Raw genomic sequence first — 25,877 nt, forward strand, 5'->3', positions numbered from 1 at the left:
TTTACCGTTATGTACTGTAGACTATGTCCATCACACCATATGTGATTAATTCCAACGACAATTGGTTAAGTGTCTAGTCAATTGATATTTATTATCAATTGACTGAACACGTTCTAACACTAATATATAGTATAAAAATTAAGAATATACGTGTATATACATATAATAATATAATCGTTTATTAATAGACATTGTATATTGACGACCTCTTTCGACTTTGAATTTACAGTTCGGATCCAATACAATAATCATTTTGTTTACTGAGTTTTAATCTCATTGTCTATAAAAATAAAAAGCATATCTACAGAGTGTTCAGTAAGTTAGGAAACAGTTAAATTGTTACAAACAATGAGTACAATAGAAATTCGTTTCCTTATTTACTGAACACTCTGTATAATAAAAATGCAAACATCGTCATTGAAAAAAATATAGTTTTTAATATATAATTTGTAGACAATTTTAAAACAAACATAATTTCTTTAAATAATAACAAGGAGAAAGGAATATTTTACTTAAAAATATTTCTCTCGTACAATTTGTTATATATAATAAATCTTATGACTTGACAAGTTATATTCTAATTGTGTTGCATTACATTTTGTAATAAATTTTACTAGAATTCTTCGGAAGAATACACAACTTTTTATTTTATTAAAACTTTTACCATAATATTTTTAATCAAAACGGTATTCTATTATATATTTTTTTACTAGCTTTTTGGTTGTATGACATTATTTGTTAAATATTTATTATACGAAATAAACTCTATAAAAGTTTTTTTTTAATGTACTCAACAGGTTCGCATTCATATTATAAGTTAAGATCGTATTTTTACATTGTTATAAAACACACTTGTACACCATATGACTTTTTTCTGGCATACGTTCTAGTAAACCGTTCAGGACACCCTACACACTACGTTAAAGTTAAAACAAAGATAATAAGTAGTAGTAGGAATTTCATTACTTTTATTGCTGGCAAATATGGAGCTTTTATTTTCAGCATTTATGACTGAAATAACTTATTGAGTATTGTACACAACTAATCCGGGATCGGACAAACACTATTTGAAGAAATGTAAGTTGGCAATTTATCGCAACACTCACTAGTTTTATTCTTTTAAAATCAATTAAAAGTTTGTGGCTAAATTTAATATAATAAATAAAGAACACGCTAGAGGCGTGACTTATGAGTCATCTCCTTATCATTTATAATTCATGTCATTTTTAATATCAATTTTTAAACATCAAATTTACTTATTGTACCAATTGTTGTATAGATTGTAAATATTTAAATAAAAAAAACAACATTTTATATAAAACGATTGAGCTGTTACTTTTTTTTTATATACAATTATTTATTTATACGGAAATAAAAAGCGATTTTTATTTATTTTATTCATTTTAATAGATGTATTTTGTTGAATGATAAGAATCGATGGCACTTCAAAAATAAACTACTAATTATAATAGAATAATAAAATTACTTTTTAAAGATGTCTTAAGAATGGAATTTTAACAACATATAGCAATGATTAGAAAACTTATTGCTAAGTTGATACAATTTTTATCTTTTAATCGAACAAATAATGGTATAATGGTACATTATGGTATAATTGACAATTTTTCGGTAAGTATACACATCAAAGAGATCATTACAGTGTGGGTGGGATGGTGTATAGATGCCGGTAAACTGGCTTATCAATTTTGGGGAGCCAAACATGATAAAATATACTGAATGAGACAATTGCTCAAAAAAATCGTTACATACTTTACATTGATATAATTTTTCAACAGTATGAGTTCGTACATGCATTTTCATACTTGTGTTATATTATCACACATAACATGTTAAATCATTTGTTGTGTTTTTATATGAGTTTGCACTAGTATGACTTAGCTTATGTTAATTTAATTTTTACATGATTGTCGTTATAATCGAATAATCTTGAGTTTTTAATCAAATATATTATAAATATATTATAGATATCAAATAATATTTTGACATTATATATTTTATTTAAAAAAGTAGAACTAATAGATAATTAAAATATCAGAAAATAATCTACTTTTATCATAATAGGTATATTAATTTCATTATGTTCTATTATATAATAAGATATACATTGTATATAATTCAAAGATATTGAAACATTATTTATTAATTTTAAAGATTAATAATTATATATAAAATTAAAAGGTTTTAATTATTTGGCTATTAAAAAAAACGTTTTTATTTCTTTGTTGAATTGTGAAAACTGTTTCTATGAAACTACTATTAACTTATTCTGACAGAGAACATACACTCTTCGCTACTTGTTTCAACACCGTCAGCTCTTAGCAGCTCCTAAACATTTTTTGGGATTTTTTACAATTATATTTGTTTTTTGGTGAACGATTTAACACTCTGTTAGTCAATCATGATTGGCAAATGTGTTCTACAAAACCTCCAACGCCATCTCTACAGGTGCAGATCACATAAAAAATATTTGCGAGCGTTTGATGTATTGGACTGGACACCCACGTCATCACTGTACTTTGAAAAACGTCCAAGCTGCTGTAAGTTCAGAAGAATACCAAATTGATACGTTTGTTCCTCGTGTACACACTAGGTTGAAAAAATTGTAGCTGAAATATTATATTATGCTAATTTTAATAGAAGATCACTGTTGAAAAGAATGATGGAACGTGGCATTATATAAATACGGCCTGAACGACGAACTATTTGTTGTTGCAAGCGACTTGAACGTAAAAAGTTATCTGTGCCAATTTTGGTGTCTCTCGCAGTCTTTAAGTTTATGTTTGTGTTAAAATTTTGTTTCAGAATATCATTGTTCAGTTTTTATATTGAGTTAATATATTTTCTTATTGAATTTACAATGTTTTATAATTTTCATTTTTACTATTGATTGTATACTTATGCTTTGTACTTTTTATAACGATGTATTTCCGTTAAAAATATATTATTATGTTTGATTCATTAAAATATATTTAATTTTAATTTTAATATATTAATTGAAAACAGTTCACATATATGATACACTAAACAATATATTATTGGTGGAAATTAATTGAACTAATATTATAGTGTTTAAGCTACTCTAAAATGTTTGATATTTTTCTAACCCAGAAAATAATTCTAAATGTGATTTTATAAAACTTACTTTTTTTTACAAGGAAATTAATTTTTTTTTTTTTCAAAAAACTTTTAATTTTTTCGCACCAATGAAATTGTGAATTTTTATTAATAAACTATAATTGTATAGTTAATTTTTTGAAAAAATATATTTTTTAATTGAAATAATTTCTGCTTTTCTGAAGTATACATATCTTTTAATTGACCTCTAAACTGAGTATTTTTATCAAAATTTATATATGGCCATGGAAAATATTGATACGTGTAAAAATATAATTTTATTTTCTTGAACTTATATGTTAGGATGTATAAGTAATTTAATATATTTGAAAATGTAGTGTTATACTTTTATCTAATATCATATAAAAGATATGAATGTTATTCATGACGGTCAAAAAAATCTTGTAACATCATAACTATTTCATATTGATTCAAAATAAATATATTTTATATAATTGTATAATTATAGACTTAACAGAAACATAAAGTGATAAATTTAAATTTTAAGCTTTGCTTTCATTATTTCTATAATAATACCTCGGGATTTGACAATTTTTTTAGAGAAATATATATTTATAACATTAACGCATTTTTTAAATAAAATATATCTATTATTTTTGAGATAATTGTGTCAAATAATTGAGATAAATGGATAACAAAAAACCTAATTATATTGTTAACTATACAAAAATGGTTTTTTCTTTCTTCCTAATAATTTTGAAAACTAAGTAACGTGGTTGTTATTTACTTTTTTCTGAATTTTGTTATGAGGCACATATAAAACAATTAAAACTTATATAAATTTAATTATAATAATTAAATAAATTTTATTTTAATTTTACAGTATCAAAATTTGGTATGAATACTGAGCACCATGCATATAACGTACATAAAAAAAATGTATCAAAAATACTTTGTGCTTATTTTTCCTTCTGAATTTACCTATCCGCTTTATCTGGGTTACCCTATATGTGACTTTACAAATTCAAATAACTATAAAATAGTAATATACTATTTTTTAACACTTTTCTTATAAAATATGATGATGGGTCAATAACAAGGTAGATACAACCCGTTCTAGTATATGTATTATGTATTTATAAATTATAGCCGCGCTGCATGCACACTTTATTTATTAAATAAAAATAATTAAAAATCCAATAATCTCAGTAATATGAGAGGCTGGACATAAAGATTTAATAAGTTAGTTCAGTTAATTAAAACTTTTTAGCTAAAATATTTTTCATTAATTCAATTTTAACTTAATTTCTTTTTTGTTTATTAAACGTCTAATTAATGTATATTTTTGGTATTTTTTGTTAAATATCTCTTTTTAATAAAACTCCAATTATGATAAACATTTTTTTAGTTTCGAAGCAAAGCTGAGAAGGTATTAATTTTATCATGATGTGCGTTTTTTATGTCTGTGAAAATTCTCAGTTTTCACTAGACCGATATTAATGATTATAACGTAAAAATATCTCAAATTTAATATACTTTTAAAAATGTAGACGAATAGGTCAAAATTACAATACTTTAAAGATGGCATTTTTAAAAAATTTTTGTATTTAAAAACTGCTATAATTTTTTTTTTAATATTATTGCACGTGAAATTTTAATAAAATATAAAAGACAAAGATTTTTCTTTCGGTGTGCTTAGGGCCGTGTTAAGGACGGAAAGAGCAACTAGAGCAAGTGTCCTAGGGACGTCAAAAAAACATGAGTACATTTTTTTTTTTGCATAATATGTAGCTTGTTTGAAAATATATTAAATAGGGTGCCAATGATAAATAGTGTTACGTCGCTATTTAGGGATTGAGCCTAAATGCCCGTCGACAGTATTCTAAGGGACCAACGGGGGATAGCTGGCTAGGCCATATCTACCTTAGGTACTGAAGTTTCCTATTTAATTTATATTCCCTTAGAGGAACTACCAAGGGTCCCACTACAATATATATATATATAACACTTTTGGTTAACAACAATATAAATGAATATTTATTAAGTGATTAAAATATTAAATAGATAATACAACCTGCTGGACACCTAGAGATGATATAATCCAACAGGACCTGACGGCGACACACACACACTATATACGTGATAGAAAAGTTAAGTTAATTATCAGACAAAAGTAGTGATCGCGATGATGGTAAAAGGTCAACTGTCGATAGGGATATCTTATTATGGCACATTGGCCGTGAATTGCAAAAGTGTTTATGTGTGCAGTCCGNATAGTACGACACTAGGTGTACTTTTAATATTCATTAAAAAATCTAAGTACTGGAATGGTTAGAAAGAGACATCTTACGTATACAAAAAAAATATTTAAAAAATACTGCATTTTTAAACAAGGTTTTAATCAGTTGAAACGAATATCCAACTTCTTCCCTTCGTAGATATCAATGATAACTATCATAATTAATTATTATTTATTCATAAACTGTCTAATTATTAATGTTTAGTTATAATTAAATTTGAAATTTGCGTTTTTCAGGTTATTAATAAAATCATTAATAATTTTATTTAGAAAATGTTTTCTCTGCGTGTACACTAAATCTCTACTTGGCATTAAGCAAAAGGTTAAATTGTTATGAGCCAAGGTATCTTGATGGAATAACTTGGTAAATAGTTTTTGGCGAAAACATTTTTGGCAAGTATGTTGTAGTTGTATAACCTCAATCATCATTTCTCTTTGTACCTTCGCTGAATTAGTTCATAAATGCTTACTTAAGAGTTAACTTGATTACTTATAATCCAGGTTCTAGAAAATATAGAGTAAATTTAATATGTAGTAATAAATAAATGAACTTTATTATTGCCTGTTTTAAGTACCGATGTTAATATTCAGTATTTAAATAGTTAGGTACCTAGTAAATAAAGTAAGCACTTCTGAGGTTTAAAAAGCGGAAATAAAGATAACATTTAAAATAACCACTGTTACCTATTTTAATCCACAATTTATACCATTTTACCCACAAAGAATAATTATATTATAAATACCATATAGTTTTGGTGATCATTAAAATAGAAAACGAGCGCCATGATTAACTTTGTTATAAAATGATTATTTTACTAACAGAACCACTAATTATTACACGTTGCTAATTGCTTTACTTCCAATTAGTGATATAAATATTTAAATTTCATAACCCAGTATGTATACATTTATTGTTTTATATTCATAGATACAACCACAGCGACATCAAATTCATGAATTTTAATCTGTTTTCGACAGCATTGAATTTGAATGCACATTCATACTATAAATCAAACTCTTTAACGTCTCATTTTTATTCTATAAGAATTCTTTAAAAAAAAATGAATTACAAGTCTTCAGGCGGGTTGAATCAGGGCTTTAATCTCCTCAATATTAAAATTCGACTCTTAACCTGATTAATTTAAACGTCAATTAAAAAAAAGTGATAGAAAAAAATAGGCCATAAAGCATTCCTTTGAGTTCAATTCAAAATGATTTCAATATATTAAAATCATAGCATGTGTACTTTCACTTTACGGATAATTAATATATACTATATTGGAAGAATAGTTGAATTGAACAATAATAATATTGTTTCTAGAATATACATTATATTATGATGAGATTTTTTAAATCCATATATCTGATATACAGGTACTAATTCTGGATTTTTAGAGAAGGTCAAACAAAAATAACTGTAATCAACTACAAAAAAATGAAATTTTATTTTTATCACAAAATATTTTTCCAAAACAAACATTTAAAAAAAATATTTTTAAATAATAGGTATACATATTTTTTTTACAGAACATTGTTTGTCAATAATGCGTAGACATAAATCGCTTTTTTCGTGATGAAAAATAATCGATTATACAACAAGTAATATTCGTTCATTAATTAAATGGTAGAAAATATACTTTGATACATTCTTTCTTAAGATGTAATAATAAGTATAGATATTACATTTCAATGTCGCATATCCATTTTTTAAAAATCATTCCCGTTTATTATGTTGCATAAACGTTTAGTATTCAAGACGTGATTTTCTTTTATAAGCATATCGTCATGATGGTATAAGCTAAACGTTTACAACGCCATTATAATGATTGACAGCTTATAACCTAATTGTCCCACATCACAACTTTCTTCAATTTTTTATACCAACTTAAGAGCTACACAAACAATTTATTATGATAAGTAACACGATATTATATATGTACATAATACAGATTTCAAAAATAAAAAAATTATAGACAATTTACCTTAGTAATCTGCATATTAACAATAACCACCATTTTTTTTATATCACTTTATATTATTAATGATATCGAGTACGCTTTAAAAAAATATATTATTGAATCAACTGATTAATAAATATGATAAAATTTAAGTAAAAAGTTGACATTTTTTAATTGTACAAAAGATTTACGCACCGATTCATATTTGTTAGCAATTTTAAAAACATGAGTTTTACAACCAAAATGATCAGTTTAATTGGTACAGTTTTTTCGATTATTAATTCGAGAAATGTAACTCTTAGGAATATGCGTCGTCATACAGCGTGTTCGTCTTGGCCTAAGACGACGCAACATTTACGTCATACCAAACTGGGCGTTACCAGTCTAGAGTCCGCTATGGGAGGGCAGTCTAAGGCTTCTAGAGCAGCAATAGGAGTCTGAGGTATGCAATAACTCCCGACTGCCGCCTTTAGTCTCCTGCTGGGAGGCTCGGGTTTACGACTTAGAGTTTGGTGATTTTTAGAGTGATGTTGCTGCTGGTTATGGTGATGATAGTAATCGTCCATCGGTGATTCCTTAATGGACGTCAGTCCGGTGGCGCCCCCCTTTCGCTTGGCTGTCGTCATTGAAGTTGCAGCCGTATATTGTTTACCACCGTTGTGTCTCGTCACACCGGCAGCTATGGTTGCGTATCGTTTAGTTGAACCCGTCACCGGCATTGACGAACAAGTACACGGTTTTGTCGTGTCCACCTCGTAACCGTTACCACTACTGATAACAGCCATGTGCTTGTAATGTTTAGGGTTCAGCGTAGCACTGCAATACGACGTCGATTGTTTAACAACGGCCACACCGGCTTGACTATTGGTTAAGTCATCGCCGATTTTAGGCGGACATATGTCGGGTGGCGTATTGCCATTGAGATCGCCCGACAGCGAATCGTCAACGACGGCAGATGTAGTTGTTGATGCAGCAGTCGGTCGTTCGGAATTAAGAAGTCCCGAATCTAGGGATTCCTGATCCATATGGTCGGGAGAATGGAGCGAACATTCGTCTCCGGTTGCCGCCGTACCACCAGTCACAGACAGCGTTGGCGATTGCGGTGGTTTCCTGTCAACCGCAGTGTAGTGCATCCGCTCTTCTAAGCGTCTAAAGTATGCGATAATGGTAAACACTGCTGACGCCTCTGATGCCAAAAATGCCAAACTACAAGCAATGAAGGACCAACCGTAACGATAATCGTAATCAGGATTTGTAGACACCTGTCCCGAGAAATCTACATCATCCCTTGACGATAAGTATACAGAAGAAAAGCTGTCACTCAAAACGGACGCAAAGACAAACAACCCCGCAGCCAGTATTAACCCTGTAACACAAGTATGAATCATTAAATTACTTAATAAATATTTTTAATTAACAGATTTGATTAGCAAAACATTAGAAGGGACGTAATTATTTTACCACATAACTTTTAATTTGTACCCCAAATTCAAAAATTGTATCTGTTTAGCTCAGTATATGCAAAACTATTGAGATATGAAGGTAACAAAGGAATGTAAAAATTTATCTACTTAATTAAAATTGTTTTAATTCTGAACTTGTATATGATTTCAATGTATTTTTTTTTAGTTAAAGATAAAAGGTATTAATTTGCTCGGTTAACAAACTACATATTGCATAAAAATTATACATAAAATATTAATATTTTTAAGAGTTGATTTATTCTTCTAATGTTTTTAATTAAGTTCAACTATCTATACTTCTAAAGTAAACAAGATTTTGGAGAAATGTTTTACCCCTAACATTAAAACTTTTGTTTTTTTTTTTTTAATAGTTGATGGTAGCTTATGCTATAAATTGAAGATCATGACATTTAAGCGTATACGAGCCATTTATGAAATTACAGTTTTACTGAATAGTTACACTAATTAATAGTAATAAGCAAAGAGATAAAAGTGTATGACAATACTAAAGCAACCACTAATAATTGTATTGTTCATCAAAAACTTGCAACGCTCTCTTCGTTTAAACTTGGTTAGCACTTAAAGTGAAACTTATATGTTCTATACATATAATAATTACTATAATTGCTATTAATCATTAGTATGTAAGAAAATTGATATCAATGTAAAGTTAAGTAATATAGTTTTATAATATAAATGTAAATCGTACCAATTGAAGATGGTTTAAATCGAATTTATGCGACAAACTCCCGGGCAGACTGATAATGACAATCATCCGATCAGAATTATAAAACAGAGAAAGTAAATCATTAAGGCATGATTTGTTATTCAGAAATATAAAAGATAAAAGGTTTACTTACAGAAACCGCAAGCGTTCGTAATTTGATTTTCAATTAATCAAAGAAAATCTGTAAGTAAAATTACAGTTATCGTTTATGAACAAACGAAATCTTACGCATAAAATATAAATTAAATATAAATTATAGTTATAAAACCATATTTTATTTATATTTTAAAGATAAGCATTCATTGGTAGGATTGAAAACTCTAAAAAAATACATAATAATAATTTTAATGAGATTCTCATTCAGTCTTTATACCGAGAAGACATTAAAAGTAATAATAACATTTGATAAATAGCAACAATAATAATAATATCATTAGAATAACAACATTATAATAACCAAATGCGCAATGGAATATTAATGAACAAAGCTGTACAAATTAACAAGACCATTTAAAATCTTGAATCTTAAAAAATTCAATAAACAATCAATAGTTATGGTTTATAATTAGTGCCACAAATATGGATGTGCAGGCGCACCCGTAAGGCAAAAAAGCCCCGGTCCTAAATAAATTTTGAGGGAGTTAACTTTTTAAAAATTATGATTGGAAGGATGTGGGGTATATTCGCTTAGCTTAGTAGTTGTAGACTGCTTATTTTATGTAAAATATATAAAATATATTTTTTTTTATTAGTAATTTGCAGTATTAATACAAAAACGTATAATATTTGATTTTATAGAAATATATATTAAACATTTCATTAAATTGAAAACGTCGAAGTCGAATCATCAATTTTTATACCAAAAGAATAAAAACATATATTTTATTCCAAAGTCATAAAAATATACTTTATATCTAAAACATATGAATTTTAAATATTTTATAGAATTAAACAATTTTGACTTTTATGATTCACATCAATCTCTCCGATTTATAACAGTAATAGCATTTGACAGATTTATTTATTCTCAAGAGAATTAAGTAAAAACGCATTTACAACTTGTTATATTGTATAGGTCAATTAGGGTTACTGATATCGTATTTATTTATTAAAAATTTATGTTTTGTGAAATTGTAATTTTGTGTTGTCTTAACACATCTAACATATCGATAGTATTGGAAGACTATTACTATACAGAAAATTATTTTCATATATTGATCTTTGAACTGTGTAATTAATTAAAATTATTAATGGGAACACTTGATTTATAAATGATATTCAAATAAAATACATAAAATCATATCGCACTTGATAACATATATTTGTAATGCTTTTTTTTCATAGTATGGAGGAGAATAAAATTCATAAATTATAATTGAGTAATCAAAATAATATTAAAAAAAATATTTGTACACTGTGACTTGTTCCTATATTTTATTTCTTACGTATTTAAAATTGCTTATTTGTCGTAAAAAAATGAAAAATTGAATCCCAATAGTTCACAAGTCAAATATGTTTATTATCACATAAGATTCAATTTACACATTTCAATTAGTATTAGTGCACTAATACTTTCCGACATCAATAAATATGAAACTTTGAATTGGAGTTAATGTTCTTATATTAAGGTTAGAGTAATTAAGCGAACAATTAATTCTATCAAAATTTGTATCATTAGTCGTTTGCAGTAATTTTGTTATAATTAATTTTGAATTCCTATATATACAAATAACAATGTTATATTAACTATACATTATCTATCGCGTAATATGATGTTCAATTAGACAAAGAATTCTATGACTATATTTTTCCTTTTTATGCTTGACCAAGTATAAAATTTTTAACGGTACATTGTAACACTAAAATGTTTCGAAAAAACGTCTTTCAATATAAAAATAATAATAATAAGCTACTGCATTGTTATAGAATCATGTTGATACAAAAATTGTTCGGTGCTTTGAACTTTGAGATGTATAATTATTTTAAATCGAGATATTGTAAAAAGTTTTTTAATAACAACTTTTCTATTAAAATATATCTTTAATAATGTTTTGAACTTTTTTTTTTTTTAATTACAACAATATTCACGAAATTCAAAAAGCTCTTATTTTAAACAATGTAAGATGACACTATTTTTTACTTTAATAGTTATCCGCTTTATACAACGCACATTGACACTTTAAATAATTGCATCTTTATGCCTTTTTGGGAAATCGTTTAAATCGTTTCATTCAGCTATAACATCAAAATTTAATGATTGTCAATTTATGTTTTTATTGTAATGTTTACAATATTTTTACATGAGTTCAACAAGAGTCACGTTCTATACATTACTTTCAATGCAATAAATTATAAATTAGAAAAATTTAATAACATAAAAATACTGGTTGAACGGTTTCGGTGTTTATCAAATTGTAATAAACAAATAATGATGACAGCTGCAAATGTGATTATCGGTATACTAACGACAAACAAAAGTTCTCCAAAACTTTCATCCCATTTCGTGAAAATTATAAAGTGTGTATTATTATGAATCGATAGCACTCAGTTTTAATGCAATTTATTTCCATTCTGTAGTAATTTTAAAATGAGTAACATTTGCTGGAGTTTGCTACAATTGTGTTCGACTGTAGTAAAAGTTGTTTACATAGACCATCGTGAAATTATCATATTAATTTAATAAAATTAAACGTTCTGTAATTGTTAATTCACAATGAATAGCTAACAAAGGTTTCGAATGATATGGTAAATTATGAGGTAATGTCTGTTTTATCTGGTGGTGAACTGTCTTGTTAAGGGTTTCTTTTTCGAATTTTCAATGGTGATATTATGCCTAGTGGCTTCCATGTAATATAAAACTTCATTATAGATATGGGGTTTACATTAATTATGCGAAATTCAATTAAAATAATTTACTGCGGTCGGTGTATCCTCGTGATGATAAAATATTCGACATCATCGAAAAACCGAGTTACTGAAAAGTGCGGTATCGGTTACATTTCGTTCGATTACTCTATTATACCACTACTGCTATACAATGTATGGTATATACATTTTGTTATTATTTTTTTAAATTGAAATATAACACTGAGTGTGTAACATCAACGATAGTGTAGTGTGCATGCCGCGATCAAAGTGTAATTATTTTATTTTATGGGTGAAACCGAAGATGCGACAATTTTATACCAATCACGTTGGTAAGCCGATATGATAATGCGGATTCATATATTGGCATAGCGCGGTCGCTTCGAGGCTAAAATGGTATTTAACATCAATGATATTATGCACAACTTTTTTGGCGCTTACCACAAAAACAATAAGGGTGTATTATAAACTCAGTAATTTATCAGATTTTATTCTCCTCCCAATTTTACTGGTGTTTCTTATTTAATGCCCCGTGAATTGCTCACTACTTAATATTCTTTTGTTTTTCCACCGAAACACCGCTGTAGCGTAATGCAATAACTTGAACTGTTGACAAAATTTCCACAAACTTTGGCCGGATCATGCCTATTTATAAAGTAATTCAAACGATTTAATTCGTTAAAACAACAGACTCTAAACGAATCGCTGTGGTTTTCAACATTTTTATTTTGTGACCAATGTGAATGTTTCATTGTGCACCAACATCAGAACTTCATTTAAAATGCTAAAACTTGATTATTCCTATTGCAAATTTAAATTTTGTATATTATTCATCAGTATCAAAACTTATTGTTTTTATAAAACTTTTAAAGTTATTAAATAGAAAAAGTCGATGATTTATTTTTTTATAGCTTACTTTGAAATATAGTTTTTTGGTCATTATTTTATAAATACAGTAATGTTACATTGGCAAATAAAAATTATATGAAATTTATGCTTCCGCGAAATAAACTCTAACATCTTAACTTTATTAAACTAGTACTCAAGTGGACAAAAAAATAATATAAACAGTTGTTTTATGAAAATTATAATACTTGGTTTATAGAAGATAGTAAATTGTATAATAATATCATTACTTTAATTTTTCAATCGTATAATTCAACGCATAAAGAGGCGATTCTGCATTTAATTTTTTTTTAGAGAGGTTCACATATAAATTTGCGACTTTATTTTTCATCATTATGGTTTCAAATTGTTTTATTGATAATTTATTACTTTGTTTAATTTATTTTAGAGGGTTTCATTCCAACCCCTACCGCACCAACACTAAGAACACTAAAATCATTTTATTTTGTTTTTAAGGTAAATATCATAATAATTATGAATAAGTCGTCTAGTTACAAAAATACTTATACTAAAAATAAAATTCTGTCAAAGAGTATGTTAATTCATCAAAAAAAATTCAAAATTTCAGTTAAAAAAAATGACTTAAATTATGAAGTAATTTAATAGTTTTTTACTTGATCCAACTTGAAACACAACTTGATACTTGAAACAAAATCTGCACTTTGTGTGCTCTAATTCTCAACTATAATCAAACGTGTAATAATTAATCACAGAGATGTACTAATTATTCTGTAAATATTAATAATAAATTGAATTTATTTAAAGTTTTATGTGTTTGTTGAGTTATGAAAATTGTCATATATGTACTCCTTCTACAAAAGACAAGCGCACTCTGTACAATTTACGAATAGTAATTGTTAAGTTTCTAGTCTTATCCAACTTTTCAACTAATTAAATGTTTAACGAAGAGATCTTTTAACAAAAACATTCTTACTTAACGAATTCTATACATAATATATGAAAATTTTTACTATATTTATTATGAACAGTTAAGCTATGCATTGTACAGTATTATTTTCTATTTAACATTTTTGATTACATTATTATCAAATTTTAAGTAATATTTTAAAATAATCAATACTCTTAAATTACTATATGTTTTAGCTTTATTAGGGAAAAATATTTGAAAGAATTTTCTATCAACAATTTTTTTTTATAATGAATTTTATTGTTTAGATCGATATAAATTTTATAAATATTGTAATCGGTTTTATAAACAAATTGGCGTCGTAAACAAAGAAATTCTGATACTTTCACGATGAGTTTTCCACGTTGGATACATGGAAAATTCATTGTATAATATGAGAAAAGAAAATTACCTCAATTCAATTATTAATAATGAAAACACTGTTAAATACACACTATTGCTTATCTAACACTTAAACCGTTAATTTAATTTTGCCAATTACAGTAATATATTTTTAAGTTAACACAGTGAAAATACGAAATAATATGACTATATCTGTGTGTTGTATTTCTCTTAGTTTTCGTTTTGTTTTAATTGAAATAGACCACCTTTTAAATTAAGAATTATTTCTACCGCGGGGTGCCAACAGTCATCATTTATTAACTCTATAGTAACAAACACGTATGACCGAAATTGCTATCTTAATTTTTACGGTTCTTTTTATTAAGTTATAGTCCAGCAACATGAGGTCAACTAATACATTTTTTATTAAATTACTTTTTTATTGTTCTGGATTTGAATGACGTAAATTTGTTGCTGAATTGATGGCATGTGTTTTTTTATCTGAATATTTTATATGTAACATGTTCAATTGTAGTTGGAAATATTATTTATGGATTATCGACTTAGTAACCATTTTTTTTTTTTTGCACTCATGGTAGTGTTATGAAAATAATGTATGCATTATTTTTTTTTTCAGAAAATGCAATTAAACCAGAATACTATTTTTAAAGTATATTGACCGCAAAATTAATGTTTTCCAGACCATTCGCGCCAAAAACGATGAAGAATTTCAACACGGTTAATTGATTACCATTGGATAATATGCGTGTAAACATTGGAAAATTCTGGCGATGATCAATTGCTTTGTGGGTTTATGTATACAAGACTACTTGGATATCCCAACGGTATCACCCTCAATGCTGTGCACGGTAGAGCGTAAAAGTTTACAATCCTTCGATAATTCGCCAGATTCCAACAGAAACGGAAACCACGACCCTTTCCCTATTTGATAGGTTGTTAATTATTATTTTGTACAACCCCATTGAATCGTTTAGAGGAACCCGGTCAGCCCAGACATTTTAATTATTGGAAACTGAATACCATTCTATTTAGGCTCACTGTTTGCTTAACAAATACCTATACCGATAATATTTAATCGGATTTCTCATATTGTATTTAACTTATCGGTTATTGGTCTGAGGTAGTTGTATTCATATAAAGCACAAATAGTAATGATAAATAGCATTATGTTTTAAGTAGTTGCTAATTTAATTTATTAGAAAAAGTAAATAGTTTAACCGTTTTTTTTTTTGTATTTTTAGTTGTGCCCAATTAGAAATTAACAATAAGCGAAATCTACACCATGATGAAGACCCTAAAATGCCTCTAAGAACTTAAAAATATATTTTTAGGATTTAAGTGCAATTTTATTCACAAAAAAATTTTTTTAGACACAACAATGAGAATTAATAAAATATGTAGAAGATTATAAATCAAAATTGATATTAAATTTAACAAAAAAATATATTTATGTATTATAACGGGTAATATTATACTAAATGTTTTTTATTTTAAATGTATATAGGTATTGTATTTATTTTCAAAATAATATGATAAGTACCGTATTATATGGGTAATATATCTAGTTGAATGTAACGACTCTACTTAAGTGAATTATTATTTTAATTATCATTATATGATAAATTGAGAAAAGAGCTAATAAAATAAATCATCTATTTTATTTAATTATTTATAAACAATAATAATTTAAAACTATGAATTTAGTAAAAATTGAAGACTGCATTAGAATTAATACATCAATTTTAACAAGATATTTTATACACTACAATTGTAGTGAATTCTTCAGTTTATATAATTGTACTTTTAAAAGTATACTTCAATGAAATAGTGATTATTTATTGCAAACTATTCATTGAATTAATGATTTTGTACGTAAATAAATATCTTTCATTATTAAAATAAAACACTAAAATATAAGTAATATAGCTTAAATTTATCTCTTATCAAAAATTCATTAAATTAAATATTTTTATATAACAATGCTTTTAAAATTTAACTCAAATAATAATAATATAATTCTTTTATATTTTTACATTTTTATGTTGAGCATAAGTTACGTTACGTTCCAAACTAAATTTGTATCAAGTTAATTTAGTAACAAAATCAATGATATTTTTATAAAATCAATGCACCTTTGTTTCAAAATTAAAAATTGTAATTTCATCTATGGTTATATGTGTTGTTTTTATCTGTCAAGTGGGAAAAACAAGTTCCTTATAAAAATAATCTAATTAATTTTGTAACAATAAATTGTTGATGACATATTCAATAGTTACCGAAAAAAAATATAGATTGTTTTTAACAGTTTAATTACTTTTAGCATATTCAGCAGAACAATAAAATGAAAGAATTTATTTATTTTTTAGCTCTCGAAGTTTTATGCATTCATTATTTGTTTAACGTTATCCTTTCTACCCTTGCATATTATTTCCCCTATACACTCCATTTTTAACACAGCTTTTATTAGGTGGCAAGAGAAAATTGCCTCTCATTTATCCGGCAAAAGTCATTAGTCCCTTCCGACAAACAAACTTGGCCCATGCTTGGATGGGTAACTCGTGTTAAATGAAAAAAAACGAGATTTAGTCGAATTGCTTTTAAAATTATTATTATTCGCTCTGGGCCAACGAACACTAATTAAGATTTTTTTTTTAAGAAACATGAGTAAAATTAAAAACCTTTGTCTTGTTTATTGCTGCCTGTCAAATCCTCACAATTTTATCTTCTAGCTCATTATTAACAGTTATTGTCATACAGACTAATATAATTACACTTTTATAGCTTGTCACTTAGTTTTTAATTCACTTATCCTAAGACTAATGATAACGATCTCATTTTGCTACTAAACGACATTCATTTTCATTGTGTTTCAATACGCTTTCGCAATTTATTGTTATTAATGCATTTGTCATTTCGCCGGGTCTTTTTTCCGGTCAAAGTAACTAAAATCCAATTGACTGTTAGGCAATTGGATTTTAGTTAGAAAAGCAACGAGTAAACTATAATCCGACAGCCGAAAACATAAACGACCTAAACGAAAATGAACTTGCTATATACATTTAAATTGGTCAATAAATAAATATATTTTATGGATACCATCAAAATGAAAAGAAATTTCATGGGTAATTTATTAAATTAAATCCATAATGTCTATTTACACTTTTAAACTAATAAAAAAATAAAATTCATTTTTAAACTTAATCATTAATGTTCTAATATTAAACAAAATACAATAAAATTAATAATTTTAACATTTTTTAATGATACAATTAAGTCTAACTTTAGTGGCTTTTGTTTAATTATCACTGGGGCATCTAATAATATAAATGAATGGCGGAGGTTTAGTTTTCAGAAATTGAAATATTCAATAGTTTTTTAAATTACCCTGCGAGGCTAGTATTTTCAAAACTGAAATCAATGTTATCAAAAAGTCAGTATTATATGCAAAATCAACCTCTGTCCAAAAATTACTGATTATAATCAGTAATATTAATAATCAGTAATATAATCTGATTATAATAATTATTCACAACTCATTAGGAGCTCTAAATCACTTCAATCACAAAACCTTTAAAACAAAATTAGTCTACAATTTTTAAACATTAGCCAGATCATTAAAATGATTGTAAGAAAATTATAAGACAAGTAAAGATGATATTTGACAGTGATTGAAATCACTATTATAAGAAACGTGTCTATTAAAATCTGTGGATAGTGTTTAAATTTATAGAAATTAGGGGATTAATTCAAAAGCAACATCAACTTTTATTTCCTTAATTATATCCTTATTAATAATTCTTTGTCTTATAATTATTATATATGAATAAATACTTATTATGGTAATTAGATTTAGAATTAAATTAATATTCAATAATTTATTATTGTAATTTTGACGGATAATTCACTCATTTTATCAATATACATGGTTATTACGACCGTTTATAAATGATCTTGTAAAAATATAGTTAAATATTGATTAATAGTAATTAAATATTTTTTAATGCGCTCTAACGAGATTAGTTCGACTATTTTTAATAACAAATCTTGAATAATGAACCTTTTGGTTTTCGAATCGCAAGATATCTAAATAAAAAAAATTTGAAAAAACTAGTTTAATTTATCTTCTTAATATTATAATCTACTGTTAGGCTAAAATCTCCTAATTTCAACAAAAAACAAGTCATTCAAAACACAATCCAATTTTTTTTTTTATCAAGTCTAACACAAAAGTAGAGTTTAGAGGGGCTACATAACAACACAATCCTTCTAATAAATATAACAAATATATGTTTGATTATCAGGTTACATAGGAATAATCATTAAATATATTTTAATTGAAAAAAATACGTAACGAGCAGAATGTATTATGTCCAATATATTAATAATTAATATAAATCATTCTTAAATATTTAATAATGAACATTTTTTAACACAATGCGAAGATGAAAAGGTATTCATTTTACTATGATGTGATTTTTAGTTTTTTTTTTTGTGGCTATTACCACTTTTTCTCATCTTTCACCGAACCAATTTCTTTTAATGATACGTCAAAATATCACAAATCGTATTTTTAACTTTAAAATGCTATAACTTTTTGAAAAATATATGGATTAATACAATTTTTTTATGAAAAATAATATTTATATCCCTTTTTTATTCGACATACTTTATCTTAATCAGGATATAAATAAGGAAATAGCAGATCATGTAGCTTTTGGAGTAATCCATAAATTTTTTAATATTAAACACTATCTAAAGATTTGTATAGAAGCGTTTTGTATCATAGTGATTTTAATCACTGTCAGATATTATTATACTTGACCCAACTATTNTTAATCACTGAACTTTCTACTTTTATTATTTGTGTAGATATTTAATTCAAAAAAGTTTTTTAAAGTTACCATTTTTTATATTTGAGTAATTNAGATATTATTATACTTGACCCAACTATTCCACGTCCCCATTGTTCCACGACCACAATGTACTGAGGTTTTTTTTTTTGTTTTTAATTAAGTTTTTTACATATAAATACTCGATATCTAATTAGTAATAATCTAAAAATATTTTTCAATTTTTGAGGGTAATGTCTTCGACTAGATACAATTTGTGATCTTTTAACGTATCATTGAAAGAAATCGGTTCGGTGAGAGTTGAGAAAAAGTGGTAACAGACACAAAAAAAAAATAAAACACATCATAGTAAAACTAATACCTTTTCAGCTTCGCATCGAAGCTAAAATGAACTTTCTACTTTTATTATTTGTGTAGATATTTAATTCAAAAAAGTTTTTTAAAGTTACCATTTTTTATATTTGAGTAATTTTTATATATTTGTCTAAATTTCTAAAATTAAGGGTTTTTTTTTCAATATTTTGTAACTAAATCTTTAACTAAATGAAAATCGTGGTATTTTGACGTATGGATCATTAAAATTCTTATGAAGAATTTTATTGAACATATAAATAAAACGCACAGCACCACAAAATTTTACAGTTAGCATCTAAAAAACCAATCTAAAAGTTGTTTAAAGTATCTACTCAATTTTTTTTCTCTTAAATTACGTAAAATGAGCTTTATTTAACATATTTTTAAAAGACACAGTATTTCCGGAACATTTTCAAAAGTTAAGTTAAAAAAGTTTATTTATATGCAATAAGGGCCATTTTAAATCCCCTTCTGTAGGCAAGTAAAATGTTTTAAAAAAATTTATAGTAGATGAAAGGAAAATACTTAAAGTATTCATGTAAAAAAAATATTTTGCTAAGTTTATTTTACAAAAAGTTATGGTAGTTTAAAAAATGTTGAAATTTACTTATTTTAATCATTGAAATTCTATGAGGATTTTCCCCATTTACAGAAAATGTTTTTCAATTTTTAAGGGCAATGTCTTCAACTAGGTACGATTTGTGATTTAAAAGAAGTCAGTCCGGTGATAGTTAAGAAAAAGTAGCAACATAAAAAAAACACATCATAGTAAAACTAATACCTTCTCGCTTTGCAACCAAGCTAATAAATATCTGGTCTATAACAATTAATGAACCAATAATTCGTAAGTTGTTAACAATTAAAAGTATTGACTGGAGACGAGGAGTTGGTTTTTTTATTTTTAACGTTAGATAATTTTAAGCCATACTCCTCTTTCCACAAAGATATACAAATTTTAATATCTTTGTAAATACTGGTTATCATTCAGACATCAATAACCACTCATTAAATTGAATAATAGAAATAATATTGAGAATTTTACTATTGATTACTTTTAGTTCCATAATTATCGATCAGTCATTTTCTTAATTAGATCACAAACTAACAAATAAACTAGTTAAATATGTATGTTACCATGAATAATTTGTTTAATATTAAATAGGAAAATATTTCATGATTGATAAATTAAGAAATACATGTAACTAAAATGTTTAAATAAAATTAATTTTTGAATAATTAAGAAGAGATCAATAATAGACTAATTATTTTGTATTTTTGTGTATAAATTTAAATGTACTAAAAAAACAAATGTATTTTAATGTCCACTTAATATCAGTTAATAATATTTATATCTTGTAAAGTATTATTTTATGTAATAATAATCAAATAAAATCTTTCTAACTTTTAAACAATTTTTAAATGAAAAACGAGACTGTATAATAGTTATGTATTGAATTAATAATGAACACCTTTCACATCTTTTCCTTTCGAAATTCAAAGTAATAACTTCTTTATAATACGACTGAAATATTAAGTTATTATCATCCATGAAAACGCTCATTAGAGGTTTCTTCTCTTTTTTCTAAGGAATATTCATGAAGTAACTATTCGGTAAATTTATCATAGTAGAAGCTCTAAATTTTCAGATGATGTAAAGTGATTTTTTGAAAATACTTTTGAACTATTTTATAAAACGAATCATTATATTATTCGTTTAAAAATACAAGTATTTTAGGAAAGCTTAAAAATTAAAACCAAAGTCAGATGAAAGAAATTTTATTTCTCTCAGTTAAAAAATTTAAAAAATATTGTAAAATGTTTATGTTATTTGTATGGTATTAACTTGACGCTACTTTTAAAATAAGTATTGTGGATAATAAAAGCAAATTAATTGATTTTTAAGGTGTTAACTAAATTAAGTCTGACTCTATTTTATATATATACAGTATAAAATTAAATACTATACCGGCCAACGTGTAAAGAGATGAAGCAATTAGTGTCTTTTGATCTTTACAAAAATGACCACTGAAAGAGAAGATGCAACCTGCTAACATGAGACACAGGCTAATTGCAACTAATGGAGTACACCACCTGTATAACAAAATAGAGGAGTAAATACATTTTTAAGTATATTACACTCAGGATTTGAGTTTCGTAGAAACTAAAAACTCTTAAAAATAAAAATTCTCATGTAACACAAAATTCATAAATAATATTTTTTTATGTAGAATCTGACAAAACAAAATAAATATTTAATATTAACACCATCTTCGCGCCATTTTTTTTTTTTAATAAACTGTTCTACAAGATATTTATAAGTTATCTGTAACAGAAATTTAGTTAAAAACATTTATAAAAAGAGTTAAATGTGTCATAAATAATTTGCTTATCTGATATCTCCTTATTAGTATAGTAAGTCAAACAAATTTAGAGAAGTATTTAAAAGTACCTTGAGGATATTTAAAATCATTTGTAGCCTTTGTTATTTTAATAATAATATTTTAAACATCTTTCATGTAATAATTCAAACTGTTGGAGAATTAAAAGCAACAATGTGTATGAAGATCAACTACTAAAAAGTAAAAAGTTTCATCGACAAACTACATAATTTATGCAAGAACAAAAGTTGCAAAATTTTAATTTTCTCATCATTCTGTTGTTTATAATTAATTTTATAGTTATTATGTACAATAAATAAATTAAACTCTAAGACATATCGAGAACGAATAAAGAAACAATTTTCACATTTTTAAAAAAATTAATTATTTGTTTATTATTTCAACTTTAACTTCTATAACTATATTCTTGTATCCATGAATTATACCCATTATACCAATTAAACCCATTACTATGAAAAAAATTATTTCGTTTTAACAAACTTTATATAAACTTTGGAGATTTTAATACGGTTATGATGAAAATGTATTAAACCATCAATAAAAATAACCTAACATTTATAAATTGTGGTAAATAGTCGATTTAAGAATTATTCTTCTTTTAACGAAATGTCTAATAATTTTTTTACATTTTTTTTTTGTACATTTCAGAATTAGATATCATTTGAAATGATAAAATTCGTGGATGGTTTTTATAAAGGGAAAAAGATAATTAGAAATAATTTTTTGTAACTTTAACGTGTGTGATATTTTTTGCTGTACCATAACTACAATGTTAATTGCAAGCTACTGCGCTGCAATAACCGTTGGTAATAAGATTTCAATTTAGACTGTAATAGTAGTAACAATCACCTACATGCAATAGTAGATTGTTATTCGCAAATAAAATTTTATTGTTTTTAGCTAACAAAAATAACGTTATTTTCTTTCTAAACGGCAGTACAAACAAAGCAACCATAAAAATGTATTAACACATTTTTACCCGAATTCATAGGGCCATTCAATATTGTTGTGTACTCCGTTTTTTATATTATTATACTACGCTGCTAGCCTAAGTTCTGTGTATATATGTACAGATTGTATTTTTTCTAAATAAAACAAAGAAAATTATACGCTTTTTCCCCTCGTCCTCTGGTGGTATTTGTATAAACAATTTTGACGAGTAGCTGCTATAAACGAGATAAAATTACATATATTTTTTATCTTTATAAAATGAACGTTAAGCCGTATGATATTACGTCGTCGCTAGTCGTATTGCAGTGGGATGCAAAATGAAAAACATCTCGAGTATCTTACGACTTCCATTCTGACTACCGCGTCTTATATATTGAACATATTAAATTATTTGGCGGCGCGACGTGGTTTTTGTAAGGGCGGCAAAACTAACTGTAAAAACGACGTACGAATAATATGCTAAAGTTGATGAAAATATACACGACATCACGTTCATCTTATACACACGTGGAGTCTGCTGCGGTTGCCACGGCATACGTATTACATCGGAATATACTTCGGCGAAATCCAAAACGTACCTGTAGCTAAGTATGCGGAACGTGGTTTTGCTAAGACCCGCTTAGTAAGTCACGAGATAATGTGTTTATTTATTTATTTTTCTCGGCTAAGTATAGTGAACAATAAGCCAAAGGTTGACGCAATATTTTACTTGACAAATATTGAACGATCCAGAGCACGTCCGCAAGCGATATTTTCCCGTTATCTCTCAAGTACGTTTGGTACTCCGGACGCGACATCAGTAAATTTTAGAATAAAGAAAAATAACCGTCTTAGAGAAAAATATAAATTACACAACACCAAAGTCGCGCAAGCATAATTTTTATTAATCATTATGAGATTCACCTTTATTTTGGCCAAATTAAATTGATTTTACACAGTGGAAAAATTCAACTATCAAAAAAATATCATTTACTTCAACCGACTTCTTCACTTGTTTACTCGATTACGTGATTTTCTAATAATTAAAATTGCCATTATCTATTTTAAAATAAAGCAGAGTAATGAATAGGAAAATCCAAAAACCAAGTAACATTTAGAGATACAATCGTTTTGTAGTACAAATGAGAATATAGTGACCATTAACATAATATTTTACAGACTATAAGTACTACCTCCACAAATCATTATTTGATGATACATTTCTCCTGAATTCATGTAATTCACTCATTAATTATACGATTAAATACTTATGACAACGTATTGACTTAATGTTGTTGGAATATTTATTGAAAAATAATATAAATATAGTAAATACTTTAACTCGAAAAGTAAATACAGCAAAATCATTCGGTCAATATAAATATTTAATCAAAAATTTTAAATAATAAAATAACCTCAACTTATCCCAAAGCAACCGGATCTTGGATCAGTACACCAAAATATTATTCGAAAAATAAAGGGAAAATCATACATATTTTTATTAGAAAACATGAATTATAATTAAATTAAACTAAATAATTTATAAATTAATGAAAAATACTTCTTCACGTGATTACATATCTGTATTTGACGAACCTTCTTATCCATTTTTTAAATTTAAATTAGCTCATACATATTAAGTACCTAACAAAAGCGTGAAAAGTTATTATTCAAATGTATGTTAAATAATGTACGATAAAAGTAAAACTTTTCGAATAAAAATTAACAACAAAAAATAACTTTGTTAATACTCAAGTTTTTAAAGTACTAATATGATGTAAAACTTTTAACTTAACACAAAATAAAGAATCTCAAATAAAGGAGAAATATGACCATACACATTTTCAAATACTTAATAAATAGTATTACTTATTTGATTCGGAAATGGTAAGATTTTTTTGATTGTAATATATCCCAGCTACTGTTTCATTTCTTAACAGTACAACAAAAAAATTGAACATTTATTCAGTAGTTATTTTCTAAGTGATTTATAGTTAACTTTATCTGCAGTGTGGAATTCAGACATTTTTTCTAGGGAGGTACTAAGCATTGATGCAATCAAAAAAGAAATATTTTCCATATATCCATAAAATTACAATAAAAAATAGTTGTAAAAAAAAAACATAGAATTTAACTCAATATTAAACTAAACATCACCACAAATTTCATAAATAGCTATATTATAAATGTTAAAATAGTATGGTAAGAGGAACATTTATCCCGACAATGACTAAGTGAGTAATATTTGCGTGCTTCGAGTACATATGTACGTGAAATTAAACATTCATAGCACACATTGTGTCATGTGATCCTTCCATATAACTTTTACTATATATCAAATTAGGTAATTATCATAACCACGATTATCAAATGCATTTTGCCTCGAATATAAATATGAAGATGACAACAAAATTTGTCTTAATTTTGTTTGAAACTATGACATTTTCATAAATTAATGAGCTGTTTTTACAAAACATAACATTAAAAAATAATTATTAATTCAGGGTTATTGATTAATCGTTTATTAATCGACCACTAAATTTCTCCTAAAATTATAATAATTAAAAAAAAAAAATTTGTTCGGTATTATTTATTTCTCGAATTTTATTTGATAAATATTCTTTTAGATCTATCGCTTATCTGTTATAAGAATAACAACTTTTTTTTTGTTAACACACATATTTAATAAGCTTATAAAAAAATATAACGGTCTAATTAAAAAACTGACTGGTGAATAACAACTAATAGACCAATATTTCG

At 26.0% G+C, this 25,877-nt stretch overlaps 1 protein-coding gene across 11 annotated transcripts in view; it reads right to left on the reverse strand.

Moving 5' to 3' along the window:
* Nucleotides 1-6,816: 6,816 nt before the first annotated feature.
* The window catches only part of LOC126905573 (uncharacterized), a 76,265-nt gene continuing 57,204 nt past the window's right edge, over nucleotides 6,817-25,877 (reverse strand). For 10 of the 11 annotated variants that reach the window (XM_050685410.1, XM_050685403.1, XM_050685405.1 and 7 more), the window contains 2 exons: nucleotides 21,755-21,879; nucleotides 6,817-8,719 (listed from right to left, as the gene is read on the reverse strand). In XM_050685410.1, coding sequence (XP_050541367.1) covers nucleotides 7,713-8,719; nucleotides 21,755-21,879 — 1,132 coding nt within the window. In that variant the 3' untranslated portion in view covers nucleotides 6,817-7,712. The remainder of the gene's footprint in view (nucleotides 8,720-21,754; nucleotides 21,880-25,877) is intronic. The other variant, XR_007704039.1, reaches the window with a different exon arrangement.

This window comes from Daktulosphaira vitifoliae, unplaced genomic scaffold, assembly GCF_025091365.1.
Source record: "Daktulosphaira vitifoliae isolate Bord-2020 unplaced genomic scaffold, ASM2509136v1 Scaffold_4, whole genome shotgun sequence".
Classification (NCBI taxonomy): Eukaryota; Metazoa; Arthropoda; class Insecta; order Hemiptera; family Phylloxeridae; genus Daktulosphaira; species Daktulosphaira vitifoliae.